The sequence below is a fragment of the Vicia villosa genome, linkage group LG5, assembly GCF_029867415.1.
Source record: "Vicia villosa cultivar HV-30 ecotype Madison, WI linkage group LG5, Vvil1.0, whole genome shotgun sequence".
Lineage (NCBI taxonomy): Eukaryota > Viridiplantae > Streptophyta > Magnoliopsida > Fabales > Fabaceae > Vicia > Vicia villosa.
The window spans coordinates 133,482,259-133,497,204 of record NC_081184.1 but is presented as its reverse complement, the minus strand read 5'-3'; the positions used below and the strand labels follow the sequence as shown (position 1 = coordinate 133,497,204).

Sequence of the window (14,946 nt, the reverse complement as noted above, 5' to 3'; positions counted from 1 at the left end):
GAAAACTCAATTTTTTTCGTTTTATGAAAAAACTCGATTTTTCATTTTTTTCGAAAAACTCAATTTTTTGTGTTTCTGAAAACTTAATTTTTTCGTAAAAAAACTCTATTTTTTCGTATTTACGAAAAACTCAATTTTCCGTGTTTTCGAAAACTCGTTTTTTTGAAAAAAACTCGATTTTTTGTTTTTTCCCGAAAAATCAATTTTTGGTATTTTTGAAAAACTCAATTTTTTTCGTAAAAATCTTGATTTTTTGTATTTTTGAAAATATCGTTTTTACGTGTTTCCGAAAACTCATTTTTTTCAAAAAAACTCGTTTCTTCATTTTTTCCGAAAAACTCGATTTTTGTTATTTCCGAAAAAATCGTTTTTTTTAATTTTTGAAAACTCGTTTTTTTTTTTTAAAACTCATTTGTTTTTTGTATTTCTGAAAAACTATTTTTTAATATTTTTTCAAAATAATTTAATAGATTTCAAAATATAATAAAGTAAAAATAATCCATTGGATCATCAAAATTTGTTGGACCATCCATGTATATAAATGAATAATTTTAATTTAATCCATTAACTTATTTTTTATATGTTATATGGTGGATAGATTGGATGAATTTTTTGGTGGATGTATTGAATGAATGAATTTTGTCTTAATGAATTCAATTGGCACCTCTAGTACTAGTAGACATATATTTTTAAAATATAATAAAAATGAAATAAAAGACAAATTTAATCAACAAAGTTTATTCAATATTTTGATAAGTAACTTCATATTTTCGTTATTATTTAATATTTTAATAACTAATTTTATGTTCTTGTTATTATTCATTATTTTAATCAATAACTCCATGTTTCCGTTATTATTTAATATTTTGATCGATAATTTCATGTTTCCGTTATTATTCAATATTCGATGAGTAACTTCACGTTCTCGTTATTATTCAATATTTTGATCTGTAACTTCATGTTCCTGCTATTATTCAATATTTTGATCAATACTCCATGTTCTCGTTATTATTCAATATTTTGACCAATAACTTTATATTTCTGTTATTATTCAATATTTTGATTAGTAACTTCATGTTACTGTTATAATTATTTTAATTTAATATTTAAAAAAATCATAAATTATAATTTGGTCAAAATTTATTTTCTATAGTTGATCAACACCATAAAAAAATATTAGGTTTAATTCTAACTTTGGTCTTCTTATTTTGTCTTTTTTTTCGATTTTGGTCCTCCATTTTTAAAACAACGATTTTGGTCCCCTTTCGAGCTTTCTGTTAAAAAATGGACAAAAATAGGAACCAATTTTGCAGAACAAAGTAAAGTAAAATAAGGTGACGAAAATTGCACAAAAAACTTAAAAAGGGATTAACATAGTAATTTTTAAAATAAAAGAATCAAAATCAAGAAAAACACAGAATAAAGGGACTAAAGTCGTAATTAAACTAAAATATTAATAATAATAAAAATCCTAAATTGACTAATAAAAATTATATATTAAGTAATTAAAATCATAAAAAATGTATTAGTGACGTATCAACAAATGAAATATCATGTTATTTCTAATCTTAAATTAGAAGACAAACTAAAATTCTAAAAAAGTGAAATTTAGCCATCGAAAACCCAAATTTTAAAATGCAAAGATCAAAATGAAAAAAATGAAAATAGGAGAGCTAAAATTGTTATTAAATCAAAATATAATATAATAAAATTCACAATTATCTACCATATTTTATTATTATTATTTTTTAAAAAATCAAACATCTCTACATACAACTGCAGAGACTAATCAGTAGGGATGTTCGCGGACTGGTTTGATTCGATTTTAAAAGAATCCAATATTCAAACCGATTAAAATGATATAGATTGATTTGGATTGGATTTGCAAATTTTTGGTTGGTTTGGGTTGAATTGATCAGTAGGGATGTTCGCGGACTGATTTGATTCGGTTTTGAAAGAATCCATTAAAATATAAAAATATTCAAAAAAAAATTATGTACGGAAATTAATTTTTCATGATAATATAAAAAATATAGTATTAACAGTGTTCAATCGTAAATATTATTAGATTAGCAATTTTTCTCTAATAAATTAAAAAACATCTAGCAAGAAATTAATTCCACAATACACTAACAATTTTCTAATAACAAATTAAAATGTAATAACTTTTATAGTACGATATTTTTCTTTTTTCTTCTTTAAATGCTAGATAGTAATTTTTATAATAATTAATTATTATTTGAGTTGTGTTTACAGATAAAAAATTGAAAAATCCAATACCTAAATTAATTCATTGAATTTTATTAATTTTATTAGTTCGGTTGGTTTCTTGCTTAAAATTAAAAAATATCCAACCTAAATATTATAGATATTTCGGTTAGTTGAGATTTTACCTAAATGAATAAACACAGCTACTAATCACTTAAATTGGAAATTTCAATAGGGTGATGCTAACGAGTGCCCCCGGAGCACTCTTTAAAGTTTCCAAATAAAGAAAATATTGTCTAAATAAATTAATCATTTCAATTTTCAATTCATTAAATACAAATATTTTCAATAAAACATAAATTTTGTTACAAGTTAATTATTTCTATTTTAATGCAATAAATACAAATATTAATAACAAAACATACTATTTTATACTCTTAACCAGTACCCCTGGGACACTCGTTAGCATTGCCCATGACAAAATTCTGTCTTACAGTAAAAGATTTAATCAGATTTATTTATTGAAACACGAAATAATAATTTGTTTTCTAGAAATAGTGGCGTGAGTCAAATTGCTTCCAAAATTCCACAAAGTACAACAAAAATTAGAAACAACGGACTAAAATCAAACAAAAAGGGGAAATGTCAATACGCATTAAACACACGCGATGCTAAAACAAAACGACACCGTTGCGGCGCAACTACTAATCCGTGAGTGTCAACATTGATCTCATTCCACCGCCTTCAACGGAAAAGTAAAGTACGCTCACGTCTCCTTTTCCTTCAACTAATTTTCTCTTTCTATTTTTTTATTATATATACACCATTCTTTCTTTCTAATTTATTATATTTTTTATTCATTTTATTATTCCACCGCCACCATCTTCATTATACTTTCCTTATTCAATTATTCGATTCATCTTCTTCCTGTTCACGCTTCAACTTCACCCAAAATAGAATCATCCAAATTCAAAAAAAATCTTTTAAATTTTAAACTATAGACTTAGATCATTTTCTTAAAAAAGAAAGAAAATTAAAAAATGAATTCGATTCATTTGATTAACACTCTCGCACTCAGTGCTCCGCATCGGTTCCCTTTACCTCAAATCCATTATTCTTCGCTTCCTTCTTCCGCCGTAACGAAACGGCGTTTCGCGCCTTCCGCTAGGTTCCGTCTCGTCTCAGCGCAAACTGTGAATTCAGTACCGGTGAGTCTTGTTTTCGTCGGATCAAGCTTGTTTATTACGCTACATGTGTTGGTTTTCTCTTATATAGGTTTTGTTTTTCGTTTTAGCGCGCGAATGGAAGTTATACGGTTTCAGATTTCATGACGAAGAAGCAGAATTTACATGTTGTTAAAACCTCCACATCCGTTGATGAAGGTAGTATTTGTAATTGCTTCAATGTTGTTATGTGATCTAATGTTGATGTTGTATGGTTACACTTTTTTGTTGTTGTTGTTGTTGTTATAGCTCTGGAGGCTCTCGTTAGGAACAGAATCAGTGGTCTTCCTGTAGTTGACGACGACTGGAATCTGGTACTTGTTTAGTTTACTTCTATCATGATCTATGAATCACATACACTTGAAATACGACACTGACACATAGACACCGGTAGTAATTAAAAAAAACGAATAAATTAAACGTAATCATAAGTGTTGGGGTTGGTTTCGGACGATACTGACTCACACGGACACACCTTTGTGCTATAGAGATCATGATTATGTAGAAGAATGCAAGTACTGATATAATGATATGTGTTGTTTCAATTACTCACAGTACTTGTTTTATTCTTTTTGTTACTTTTTTGGGTGCTGTAGGTTGGAGTTGTTTCAGATTATGACTTGTTAGCAATTGATACAATATCAGGTATCTAGACTTGAACATCATTAATATTTTGTCTATTTTACTCTAAAGTGGACAATTTTTCGCTACTTTCTTCAATTACTTAAGCAAATGATTAAATCAATGTCCTTATAAAACTTGAGAAGGGTTATAATTGTTTTTTTTCTTCAAAACTTTGTTGTTATTGTTGAATGGTTGAAGATACCCATATGTTTTATGCTCGGTGTGCATTTTGGGAGAAAGAAACAGTAGTTTCTGGTTTTGTTAGTAAGTAAAAACCCTATATGGTGGTGTTAGACTTTGCTGTAAGTCGGAAACTCAGTCATTCTGAAACAAGTTGTTGGGATTTAGAATAGTGGTAAGTTAGAGTAGTTATAGTAGTTAAGAGTTGTTATAGAAGTTAGTTAGTTGGTTGGTTGGGTTTGTTAGTTGGTTGGTTAGTTGAAGTTATTATATGGCTATTTGTATAAATATGAAAATACAATGTAGAGTTGACCATCATTGAATATTGTAAATCATTTATGAATAGAGTAGTAACTCTATTGTGAAGGGGAAACCCTTGAGGAGAGCTTGCTCTCATGTTATTTCATATATTTTAATAAAGAGTGTTCTTTCTTTGGAATCCAATTCTTGGGTTCCTAACACAAGTTCTCTGCGTACTGTGGCTATGTTTTTACTGATTGTTGTTTGTGGCTTTTAGGTGGTTCTCAATGTGGTGCAGGCTTATTTCCTGATGTCGACAGTACTTGGAAAGTAAGTATAGCCATTTTATGTTCTGCTACCTTATTGTTGATGTTGTCATGTAAGCTATAAATTGCATCTCTGTATGAATGGTTCTAATTACATTCAAGTGATTTTCTGTCAATCATAATTAGTTCATCTTAAATTGATGCCAAATGGTTCTATATTGATTTTGCATTAATTTTTCTTGGTATTCTTCTTTTATGATGAAGATGAATAACTCATTTTATGCTCCAAGTTAATAAATAATTCACCTGGTGTGACATCAAACACTTCCACAAATGTAACACGAGTTCACTTTTCATCTGATGGCTCTGACTTTGTTTGGTTTTCGAAATCTAATGAAAACATGGATTATTGATAAATACTTGAGACCAAACCTTTTTTACTGGCATTTTATATCAGCTTATATTATATCTGCTTCACCAATATTTGTAAAGTTAATCCTCGTCCTCTAGAACGCATTATGTGGCAACCAAACTTCTTTTCAGTTAAACTTTATTAGGACACATTATGTGGCAACCTAACTGTTTTTCAGTTAAACTCTATTGCTCCTGTGAACTTTCCCTGACCTTTACTTCAACTGGTCTTGTACAAGTCAATTTTGTAACAGCTATCAATGCTTTGTATTGTATGTATTTTGCATCAACTAAACTGTTGCTTTATGTTTATAAAATGTAACAATCATATTTTTGAAAATGTGAAGAAATATTGAAGTTTGTTACTTAGCACTGAATGTTTTATTTCAAACATCGAACCTCCCAACACCTCAGTCATAAAATAGAAGAAAATTGCTGTCTCAAGTTTAATGTCTGCAAGTGCATTTTTACTTATTTAGTATGCTAGAGTCAAGCTTCAAACAACTATGATCCAATAATACGGTTCTGTATTGTATAAGACTCTTTCTTTCCTTTTGAAGTACGGTTTGAAAGCCAGCTAATTGAAGAGTTTCAACAAGGTACCATAGAAAAATTTTAGAAGTCAACTAGTCTAGTTAAGATTAAGCATCAAAATGGCTCCAATATAGGGGTTGTCTGGTTTTCTCCTATTTTTTGGGTAGAAGGAAGCGGAGAGGATTGAGGCAGTTGGGATATAATCATACTTTTTATTTCAATTTTTACTGAATATGGATTGCGCTTGTTCATCAAGCCATTCATTCTGTTGTGTCCCTGATATGAACTTTCTCTCATGATATATATTTATATGTTGAGCATTTGAGAAAAACCTTCATTTAGCCTGGATTCTTGACAGTCACTTGGTCCTAAACAGAAACAAATTATAATTGTCTAGAGTTAACTAGTTTCATTCTATTATATTAATTGGATACTTATGTGCAGTTTTTATTTTTGTGTTGCATGGCAGACATTCAACGAGATACAAAAGCTTCTTAGCAAGACTAATGGCAAAGTTGTTGGTGATTTGATGACTCCAAGTCCACTTGTTATTCATGAATCCACTAGTCTGGAGGATGCTGCTAGGTACTGATTCTGCATACTGATTCGAATCAGTTTTTTTTTTTTTACGAACAATTAGGGAAGAATCCCTTGAATACTGAACAAAAATTTAAACTTTAAAGAACTGTGACCTCCCAAAGGCCCTAAGGTCCTGACCTACTCAAATGACAAGATAGTTCCTCCTCTTAGCTCTGATACCGGTTTGTAAGAAATGCATTTTATCACAAAGATTGGGGAGAAATCCCTTTTATTACATAAACCAATGTAGAACTTCGAGGGTCTGCAGTCTCTCAAATGCCTGAAGGCCCAACTTTCTGAAAGGACAAGATAGTCCCCTCCTCTCAACCCCTTATATTATTTATAGCCAAGTCTTATTTTCCCTAATTATCCCAACCTCCAACTATTACCCACCTTACTAACTAGGTTATTATGTTACTGATGTCATAATAGTTATTAGTTCATCATTTCTTACTAATGTATGAGGAAAGCAAAAATATCTGGCAATTTATTGTAACATCATTACAACTATTTGATTAGTATCCATGAAAATGAATCTATATTAAATGAACGCAGCAATCCTATAATATCAATCTTGGCTATGAACGTTGTTCTCCTATGCCTGACATTGTTACTTCTTGTATCAGGTTGTTGCTTGAAACTAAATACCGTCGACTGCCTGTGGTAGACAAAGATGGAAAGCTGGTGACTTATTAATCTCTTACAAGTTTTATTTTTGTTGTTATTACTTTAGTGACTTCAGCTGATTTATTTTGCAAACTTCTTTTTATCTAGGTTGGACTTATTACAAGGGGAAATATTGTTAAGGCGGCTCTGCTGTCAAAGAGCTCTACTGAGAGGCTCCCATAGTTTGACAAACACATGTTTCGAGTGCTCCATATCTTTAGTATAGTCATAGTCATAGTCATAGTCATAGTCAGGTGGATATTTTGACTATTAAAAATGCATTTATCAGCCCAAAAGGGGAGCTGAAGGTAACTCTTGATAGCCTTCTGAGACCTTTAAAGTGGGTGGTTAATACTTAATAGTTAATACCATTTAAGAGGAAAGTGAGTTATCAATCTCCTTACTCCATATTGTTTCTTTGCATTCGATTCTTTAGGGCTTAAAGACAGTATATCCAGTTAATCTTTGTATAGATCTGTTAAATCTTTATAGGTATTGGGATTGTAATGGATCATTTTGAGCACTGTATTAAACAAAATTATACTGTGAATTGGTTAGCATTTTGAATTAGATATTATATGATGTCCGGACTTCTCGTCCTCGTTCATATTCTATCACTCACTAAATCTAATTCCTTTCTGTATTTGTCACGACACTATTGAATTAAATAACTAGCTAATTTAGACGTGTTTGTGACATTTGTTTGCCAATAGAGCTAACAAATTGGCAGCCCTATTCTTAATTTACCAGACTGGCTGGTAGGATGCTGGTAAGATTTGCAGGGAGGAAATAAAATTAACTTTAACTATAATTTTATGAAACAAATTCTTGTTATTCACTTGAAATATTTTTAGGTGCTTGCATACAGTTTCACTTAAAATTTCCAGAACATATGTTATAAAATGTAATTATCATTTGAAAGTTACGAAATGGGATTCTACACGTATATATGGCCGACCCAAAAACCATTGAAGTTTGACTTTTACACACACTCATTTAATTCATTTAAATTTTTTTATTAAGTGTATGTTTGTTTGGATTGTATGCACCGAGTGATCCTATCCATCAGATTGTAATATGTCATTGATGACGTATTCATGTCAACCTTTTCTGGTTCACCGTACCGACAAGAATCTAGTATAATTCACCCATCTTCAAAGTAACTGGACCCGCATCTCCCTCATTACTCAGTTTCTCACTAAGCAAGTAAAGTGATCATCATCATCATCTCCATTTCAACATGAACCATGAAACTGATACAGTTAAAGTATACTTCTTCCCCTTCCTAGGTGGAGGTCATCAGATCCCAATGGTAGACACAGCAAGAGTCTTTGCCAAGCATGGAGCCACATCAACCATCCTAGCAATACCTTCTAACGTGGTCCAATTTCAAAACTCAATCACCCGAGACCAAAAATCAAACCTTCCAATCACAATCTACACTCTCACCATTCCTGAAAACACCCAACTACCCGACACAGACATGTCTGCTGGTCCCATGGTCGATACCTCAGCTCTCCTTGAACCTATGAAACAGTTACTCCTCCAACAAAGACCTGATTGTATAGTGGTGGACATGTTTCATCGTTGGGCTGGTGACATCATTGACGAACTCAAAGTCCCAAGAATCGTCTTCAACGGGAACGCTTGTTTCCCTCGCTGTGTCATTGAAAATATAAGAAAATCTGTTGTGTTTGAGAATCTGAGTTCTGACTCAGAACCTTTCCTTGTCCCTGGTATTCCTGATAGAGTTTTGATGACAGGGTCTCAAGTTCCGAGTTTCATGAGAAACCAATCTGAGTTTTCTGATAGAATGAAGAAAATAGAGGAAAAAAGCTTCGGTACTGTTATCAATAGCTTCTATGATTTGGAACCAGTTTATGCTGATTACCTAAGAAATGATTTGGGTAAGAAAACCTGGCTTGTAGGACCAGTTTCTCTCTGCAACAGAAGCGTAGAAGATAAGAAAGAGAGAGGGAAACAACCCACTATTGATGAACAAAGTTGCTTGAATTGGTTGAAATCTAAGAAACCCAATTCAGTTCTTTACATAAGTTTCGGGAGCGTAGCTCGCATACCATTGAAACAGCTCAAGGAAATTGCTTATGGTCTTGAGGCTGCTGATCAACCATTCATTTGGGTGGTTGGGAAGATTCTCAATTCATCTAAAAGTGATAGTGAAAATTGGGTTCTTGATGAATTTGAAAAGAGGATGAAGGAAATGGATAAAGGTTTGGTTTTTAGAGGTTGGGCTCCTCAGCTTTTGATATTGGAGCATGATGCAGTTGGTGGGTTTATGACTCATTGTGGATGGAACTCAACTTTAGAATGTGTGTGTGCTGGTGTGCCAATGATAACATGGCCACTTTCGGCTGAGCAGTTTTTCAATGAGAAGTTGGTAACAGATGTGTTGAGGATTGGGGTTCAAGTTGGCAGCAAAGAGTGGGGGTCTTGGGACGTAGAGAGGAAAGAGTTGGTGGGAAGAGAGAAGGTGGAGTGTGCAGTGAAGAAGTTGATGGTGGAGAGTGAAGAGGTAGAAGAAATGAGAAAGAGAATAAAACATATTGCTGAGAATGCAAAAAGAGCTGTTGAAGAAGGTGGAAGTTCTTATAATGATATTGATGCCTTGATTCATGAACTTAAAATCTTGCAGATTGGCAAGGATGTTTAGATTGTTAAACAATGCAAGACACGTCTTTTTCACTTCTTGGGAACATAGCTAGAAAAGTAATGTTTCTATTCACATTATCAATTCAAAACTTTGCTTAATCTAATGTTAAATTTAGTAAATAGTGTGGTTGAAGTTTACTCAACTTTACCTTTGAAATCAAAGGTATTTTCTTCCCAATTCTTCGGCGGCGTCTATTCATTATTGTGTTTGAGGGGCGATTGACCGGATGTGAAGTTTTAAGTTCGAATTCACATCTTAACAATATTAGTATTTATTACTTAATAAAGTCGTCTTTGTGGATGTGCAAGGACGACTATCTTACAAAACTTAAATATTAACATCTTTAAATCGTAGATAAAAATGACACCATAAAATATTTGTCCCGTTTAAATTATAACAAAGTATGCTTCTAACTTATATCGTGTTTAGACTATACAAGACATTTGAAAACGTAAGATTTTGTTTGAATTTGTGGTATCAAATGAAACGAAACTGTATTGTATTTTCAGAGTTTGGAGGCGACTTAAGCTTAAGCGCTTTGCTTCTCCACGTCTCGCACTTCGGAGGCTACGTATCTCCAGAAAATTGACTTACGTCAGGCCGAGGTGAATAACTTGCGCCAACGTAGAACCGCCCTAATCCTTGTTAAATCGAGGATCTCAATAAGGTCGCCTGAAGTCGTCCAAAAGGGTCCCCACGAGGCTGCCCACACCTAAGTCACATGCCAGTTTGCCAGGATATGAAAAAACCAGACAACACCCCTAAAAGATTATTACAAACATAGTTAACAACATTTAATGTCTGCATGAGCATTAGGGAACAAGAGAATAAACATTAATGATGACCATAAGTGCAAAGATAATTTCATAATAAAAAAATATTATATATAGAGTCGTCCCCTCATCGAGAGGGTTAAGCTATCCATTAACGTGAAACACAATACTTCACATCGACTTCTCCCGACCCGCATCGGGGAACAACAATATTGTTCAGTAGGAACAATTGGCGTCGTTGGTAGGAAAAGGTAAAATTTTCCTACTTTCACATAAAAATTGCGAATAGACGTGGCTCACGCCACCATAATAGGATTGGCAGCAGTGAACAAGGTCAGCAGGTCGCGATGGAGTAGCTGGCCGCAGCGGTAGATCTTCTACACCAGCAGAACAAACAACTCCAGGGCACCATTCTCGACCTACATCAAAATCAACAAACCTTCACTCGAAAGAAGACAATCTGGATGACCCGATGGACACTCAACCTCTATCGAAAGGAATTTGGAACGATTAGGCCCCAAAAAATTTCAAACCACCGCCTCTATCTAGCGTTGATGGAAAGCGGGACCCTCAGGAGCACGTCCTCTCCATCAACAATCAGATGGGGATAATAGGCGCCACTGATTTGTTGAAGTGTAAACTGATGCCGGGTATTCTTACCGAGGCCGCCCTCCGTTGGTATATGGGGTTACCAAAGCATTCAGTTACTAGTTACCAAGACCTGACGAAGAAGTTAATCCACTAGTTCTCCGCTAACAAGCGCAAAAAGGTTTCCACGATCAGCCTTTTCAACGTCAGAAAGGGGCAAGGAGAAACTCTCCGCGAGTAACTGGCTTGATTCAGTGAGGAGACGATCAAGGTGTCCCACGCCAACCCAGAGATATTCATCGGGGCATTTCAGAACGGATTGAAGGCGAGACATTTCAACAAGTCATTGGCCCAAAAACTCATAGTTTCAATGGAGGATATCACGGCCAGAGCCAAGTTTTACATTAAAGGGGAAGAGAGCAATACAAAGAAAAGATCTAGGTACATGAAGGAAAAGGGTATGTCAAGACCCTACGACGCCATATTAAAGAGACAAGGAGAAAACAAACAGTGAGAAAGACCGCCTCGGGCGTGTAGAATTGACAGGACACCCTTTGAGAGGCTCACTCCATTTAATGCAAGCAGGGAAAAAATCTTACAGAAAAATAATGCGGCACACACCATTTTTGAGCCAAAGGCTCCCAAGGGACAGACCATGGGAAAGGATACCGACAACTATTGTAAGTACCACAAGATCCGAGGGCACCATACTGAAGATTGCCACCACTTGAAACAGGAGATGAAAAGCTCATACAAAGAGGACGCCTCCAAAAATACGCATAAGAAGGGGAGCAATCCGCCAGGAACGACCCCCATGGGCGAGTTTCACCTACAAAAATATCAAGACGCGAAGAGCGGGGAAGGAGTGTGCCCCATCACATGTTGAACACTATAGCCGGAGGATTTGTAAAAGGCGAAATATCTAGCCGGGACAAAAGAAGCTACACTAGACAGATGATGCACGTGTCCCACAGATCTCCGCAAGAAGGGCCCCGATCCGACCCCGAGATCCACTTTTCCACGAGGGACGCAGTTGGAATCATGCCCCACGAGGATGATCCAATGGTAATCAGCCTCAAAATAGGCAGTTGGGAGGTAAAACGAGTCTTGGTTGATCCCGGTAGCTCAACGGACATCCTGTACTAGAAAACTTTTCAGGGACTCAACCTGGAATCATATTCTCTTTAGCCCTTCAAAGGATCTCTCGTCGATTTCTCTAGGGAAAAGGTACATGTTATGGGTTACGTCTCCCTGCGCAGTGTCTTGGGAGTGGAAAAAAATGCTAAAGAAACGGACATGCGGTACATGGTAATCAATGCGCCCTCCCCATACAACATCATTGTGGGTCGCCTCGCCTTCAACTCCATCGAGAAGGCTTTGTCCACCCATTACCTGACTATGAAGTACCCGCTGAATAATGGTCAGTGGGGGTGATAAAGAGTAAACAGCAGCATGCAAGACAAGGTTATCGGGATAGTCTAAAGCTTCGAAGGTCTTCAAAGGGCAATCAACCCACAAGTTCTCACGATGTCCACTTCGTCGAAGAACTCAAGAGTGTCAGGATATGCCTAGAAGATCATCTGGTTACCAAGATGGGGAACGCCCTCTCACCAGAGGAGGACGTAGAAATCATAGAACTACTCAAGAACAATGTTGATCTATTCGTCTGACTGCCTGCAGATATGCCCAGTATAGACCCTGATGTCGTGAGCCACCAATTGTCTATCATTAAAGATGTCAAACCTATCACACAACATAAGAGAAATGAGGGCGAGGAGAAAAGGCTCACCATCGAAGAAGAGGTAAGGAAACTCCTAGACGCCAATTTCATAAAAGAAATCAAATATTTCACCTGGCTCGCCAACATCGTGATGGTAAAGAAAAGCTCGGGAAAATAGAGAACATGCGTAGACTACACCGATCTTAATGAGGCATGTCCAAAAGACTGTATCCTCTGCCTAGCATTAATAAGTTGGTCGACAGATTATTAGGTTTCAAAATTCTTAGCTTCATGAATGTGTATTCCGAATACAACCAAATATGAATGAGCCCCATTGTCGCCCTAAAAACCGCGTTCATGTCCAACAGAAAAAACTATTACTACCATGTAATACCGCTCAGTTTGAAGAAGCCGGGGCGACTTACCAGCGGCCATGTTGTTTTTTCCGACCAGATTGAGAGAAACCTAGAATTCTACATTGACGATATGATCGTAAATACGCCTTCCGATAAGATTCATCGCGAAGACCTTTTGGAGAAAGTTCGACATGCACTTGAACTCGGCGAAATGCTCATTCGGTGTCCAGGCCGAAAAATTTCTAGGTTTCATGCTAACACCAAGGGAATTGAGGCAAGCCCAGACAAGTGCCAAACCATCATCGACATGATCCCACTTCCATCAAGGAGATTCAGCAGCTAATGAGCAGGATAGCCGCTTTAGCCCATTTCATGTCTTGTTTAGGCGACAAATCAATTCATTTTTTCCAAGCGTTGAGAAAATCAGGAGAATTCAAATGGACGGAGGAGTGCGAAGTGGCGTTCAAGGGACTTAAGGAATTTTTGTCAGCCCCACCGATCCTGACTCGCCCTAAAGAAGGATCACCACTAATTTTATACTTGTCTGTATCAGACAAGGATTTAAGCTCAGTGTTGATACAAGATGGTGAGGACGAGGAAATACCTATCTATTTTGTCAGCAAGGTTGTGCTTATTTACAAGGGGAAATATTGTTAAGGCGGCTCTGCTGTCAAAGCGCTCTAGTGACAGGCTCACATAGTTCGACAAACACAGATTTCAAGTGCTCCGTATCTTTAGCTATGTCATGTAATCATAGTCATAGTCAGGTGGATATTTTGACTATTAAAAAAGCATTTATCAGCCCAAAAGGGGAGCTGAAGGTAACTCTTGATGACCTTCTGAGACCTTTAAAATGGGTGGTTAATTCTTAATACCATTAAGAGGAAAGTGAGTTATCAATCTCTTACTCAACATTGTTTCTCTGCATTGGATTCTTTAGGGCTTAAGACAGTATATCCAGTTAATCTTTTGTATAGATCTGGTAAATCTGTATAGGTATTGGGATTGTAATGGATCATTTTGAACACTGTATTACACAAACTTATACTGTAAAATTGGTTAGCATTTTGATTTAGATGCTATATTTTTTTTTTTTGTGTAAGCAAGAGATATATTAAAAAGAGAACTAAGGGTTCTCAAACCTTTTTACACGGGTACGGAACTAGTCCGACAAAAAAAAACGAAATTACATACCAATTACAATCACGACATAAAAGACAAAGGGTCTATCACTCACGAGCTTCTTAATTCCTTTCTGTATCTATCATACACTGTTGAATTAAATAACTAGTTAATATAGGCATGCTTGTTACATTTTTCTTTGCCAAGAGAACTAACCAATTGGCAGCCCTTTTCTAAATTTACCAGACGGGCTGATATGATTTATAGGATTTGCAGGGAGGAAATAAAATTAACAGTTTCACTTAAAATTTCCAGAACAATATATTATAAATGTATAATCATTTGAAAGTTCTGAAAATCTGGTGGATTCTACCCGTATATATGGCAGACCCAAGAACCATATACTCAAGAAAATTCTTCCTATTTCTGTCCTAAAAGAAGCATAACTTCCCTTAATGTAGGCATGTAAACATCCTTTAGTGACATGAACCTGGCGGATAAAAAACCAACCTCCCCAAGTTATGGGTTTTAAATGAATATTAGACGGTGTATTATGTATATGCGTTGAAGTTTTACTTTTGCACAAACTTTTATACAAACTCATTTGATTTATTTCAAATCCTTATCAAGTGCATTGTTGAAATGTGTGCACCGAGTGGTGCTATAGTTTGTGTATTCTATCCACATTCATCAGACTGTAATATGTCATTCATGACGATTGCATCATTGCATGTCAACCTTCTCTGATTCACCGTACCGACAAGAATCTAGTATAATTCACCCAT

At 35.2% G+C, this 14,946-nt stretch overlaps 2 protein-coding genes across 2 annotated transcripts; both read left to right on the top strand.

Moving 5' to 3' along the window:
- The first annotated feature begins 3,070 nt into the window (after positions 1-3,070).
- On the top strand, positions 3,071-7,548 carry LOC131602568 (CBS domain-containing protein CBSX2, chloroplastic-like). The gene is made up of 8 exons (XM_058874713.1): positions 3,071-3,416; positions 3,503-3,590; positions 3,681-3,745; positions 4,028-4,076; positions 4,753-4,805; positions 6,156-6,271; positions 6,892-6,949; positions 7,040-7,548. The coding sequence occupies exons 1-8, from the start codon at positions 3,249-3,251 to the stop codon at positions 7,112-7,114; spliced, it is 672 nt and encodes a 223-aa protein (XP_058730696.1). The 5' UTR covers positions 3,071-3,248; the 3' UTR covers positions 7,115-7,548.
- A 134-nt stretch (positions 7,549-7,682) lies between these two features.
- LOC131602567 (abscisate beta-glucosyltransferase-like) lies at positions 7,683-9,705 on the top strand. Its single transcript, XM_058874712.1, has one exon. The coding sequence runs from the start codon at positions 8,172-8,174 to the stop codon at positions 9,600-9,602; it is 1,431 nt and encodes a 476-aa protein (XP_058730695.1). The 5' UTR covers positions 7,683-8,171; the 3' UTR covers positions 9,603-9,705.
- The last annotated feature ends 5,241 nt before the right edge of the window (positions 9,706-14,946 follow it).

Excerpts from the sequence above, each read along its gene's own strand:
- LOC131602567 (XM_058874712.1), top strand. The coding sequence starts at position 8,172 with ATGAACCATGAAACTGATACAGTTAAAGTATACTTCTTCCCCTTCCTA.
- LOC131602568 (XM_058874713.1), top strand. The coding sequence starts at position 3,249 with ATGAATTCGATTCATTTGATTAACACTCTCGCACTCAGTGCTCCGCAT. Across the intron at positions 3,746-4,027 it reads TTGACGACGACTGGAATCTG|GTTGGAGTTGTTTCAGATTA; the intron begins GTACTTGTTTAG and ends TGGGTGCTGTAG. Across the intron at positions 6,272-6,891 it reads AGTCTGGAGGATGCTGCTAG|GTTGTTGCTTGAAACTAAAT; the intron begins GTACTGATTCTG and ends TTCTTGTATCAG.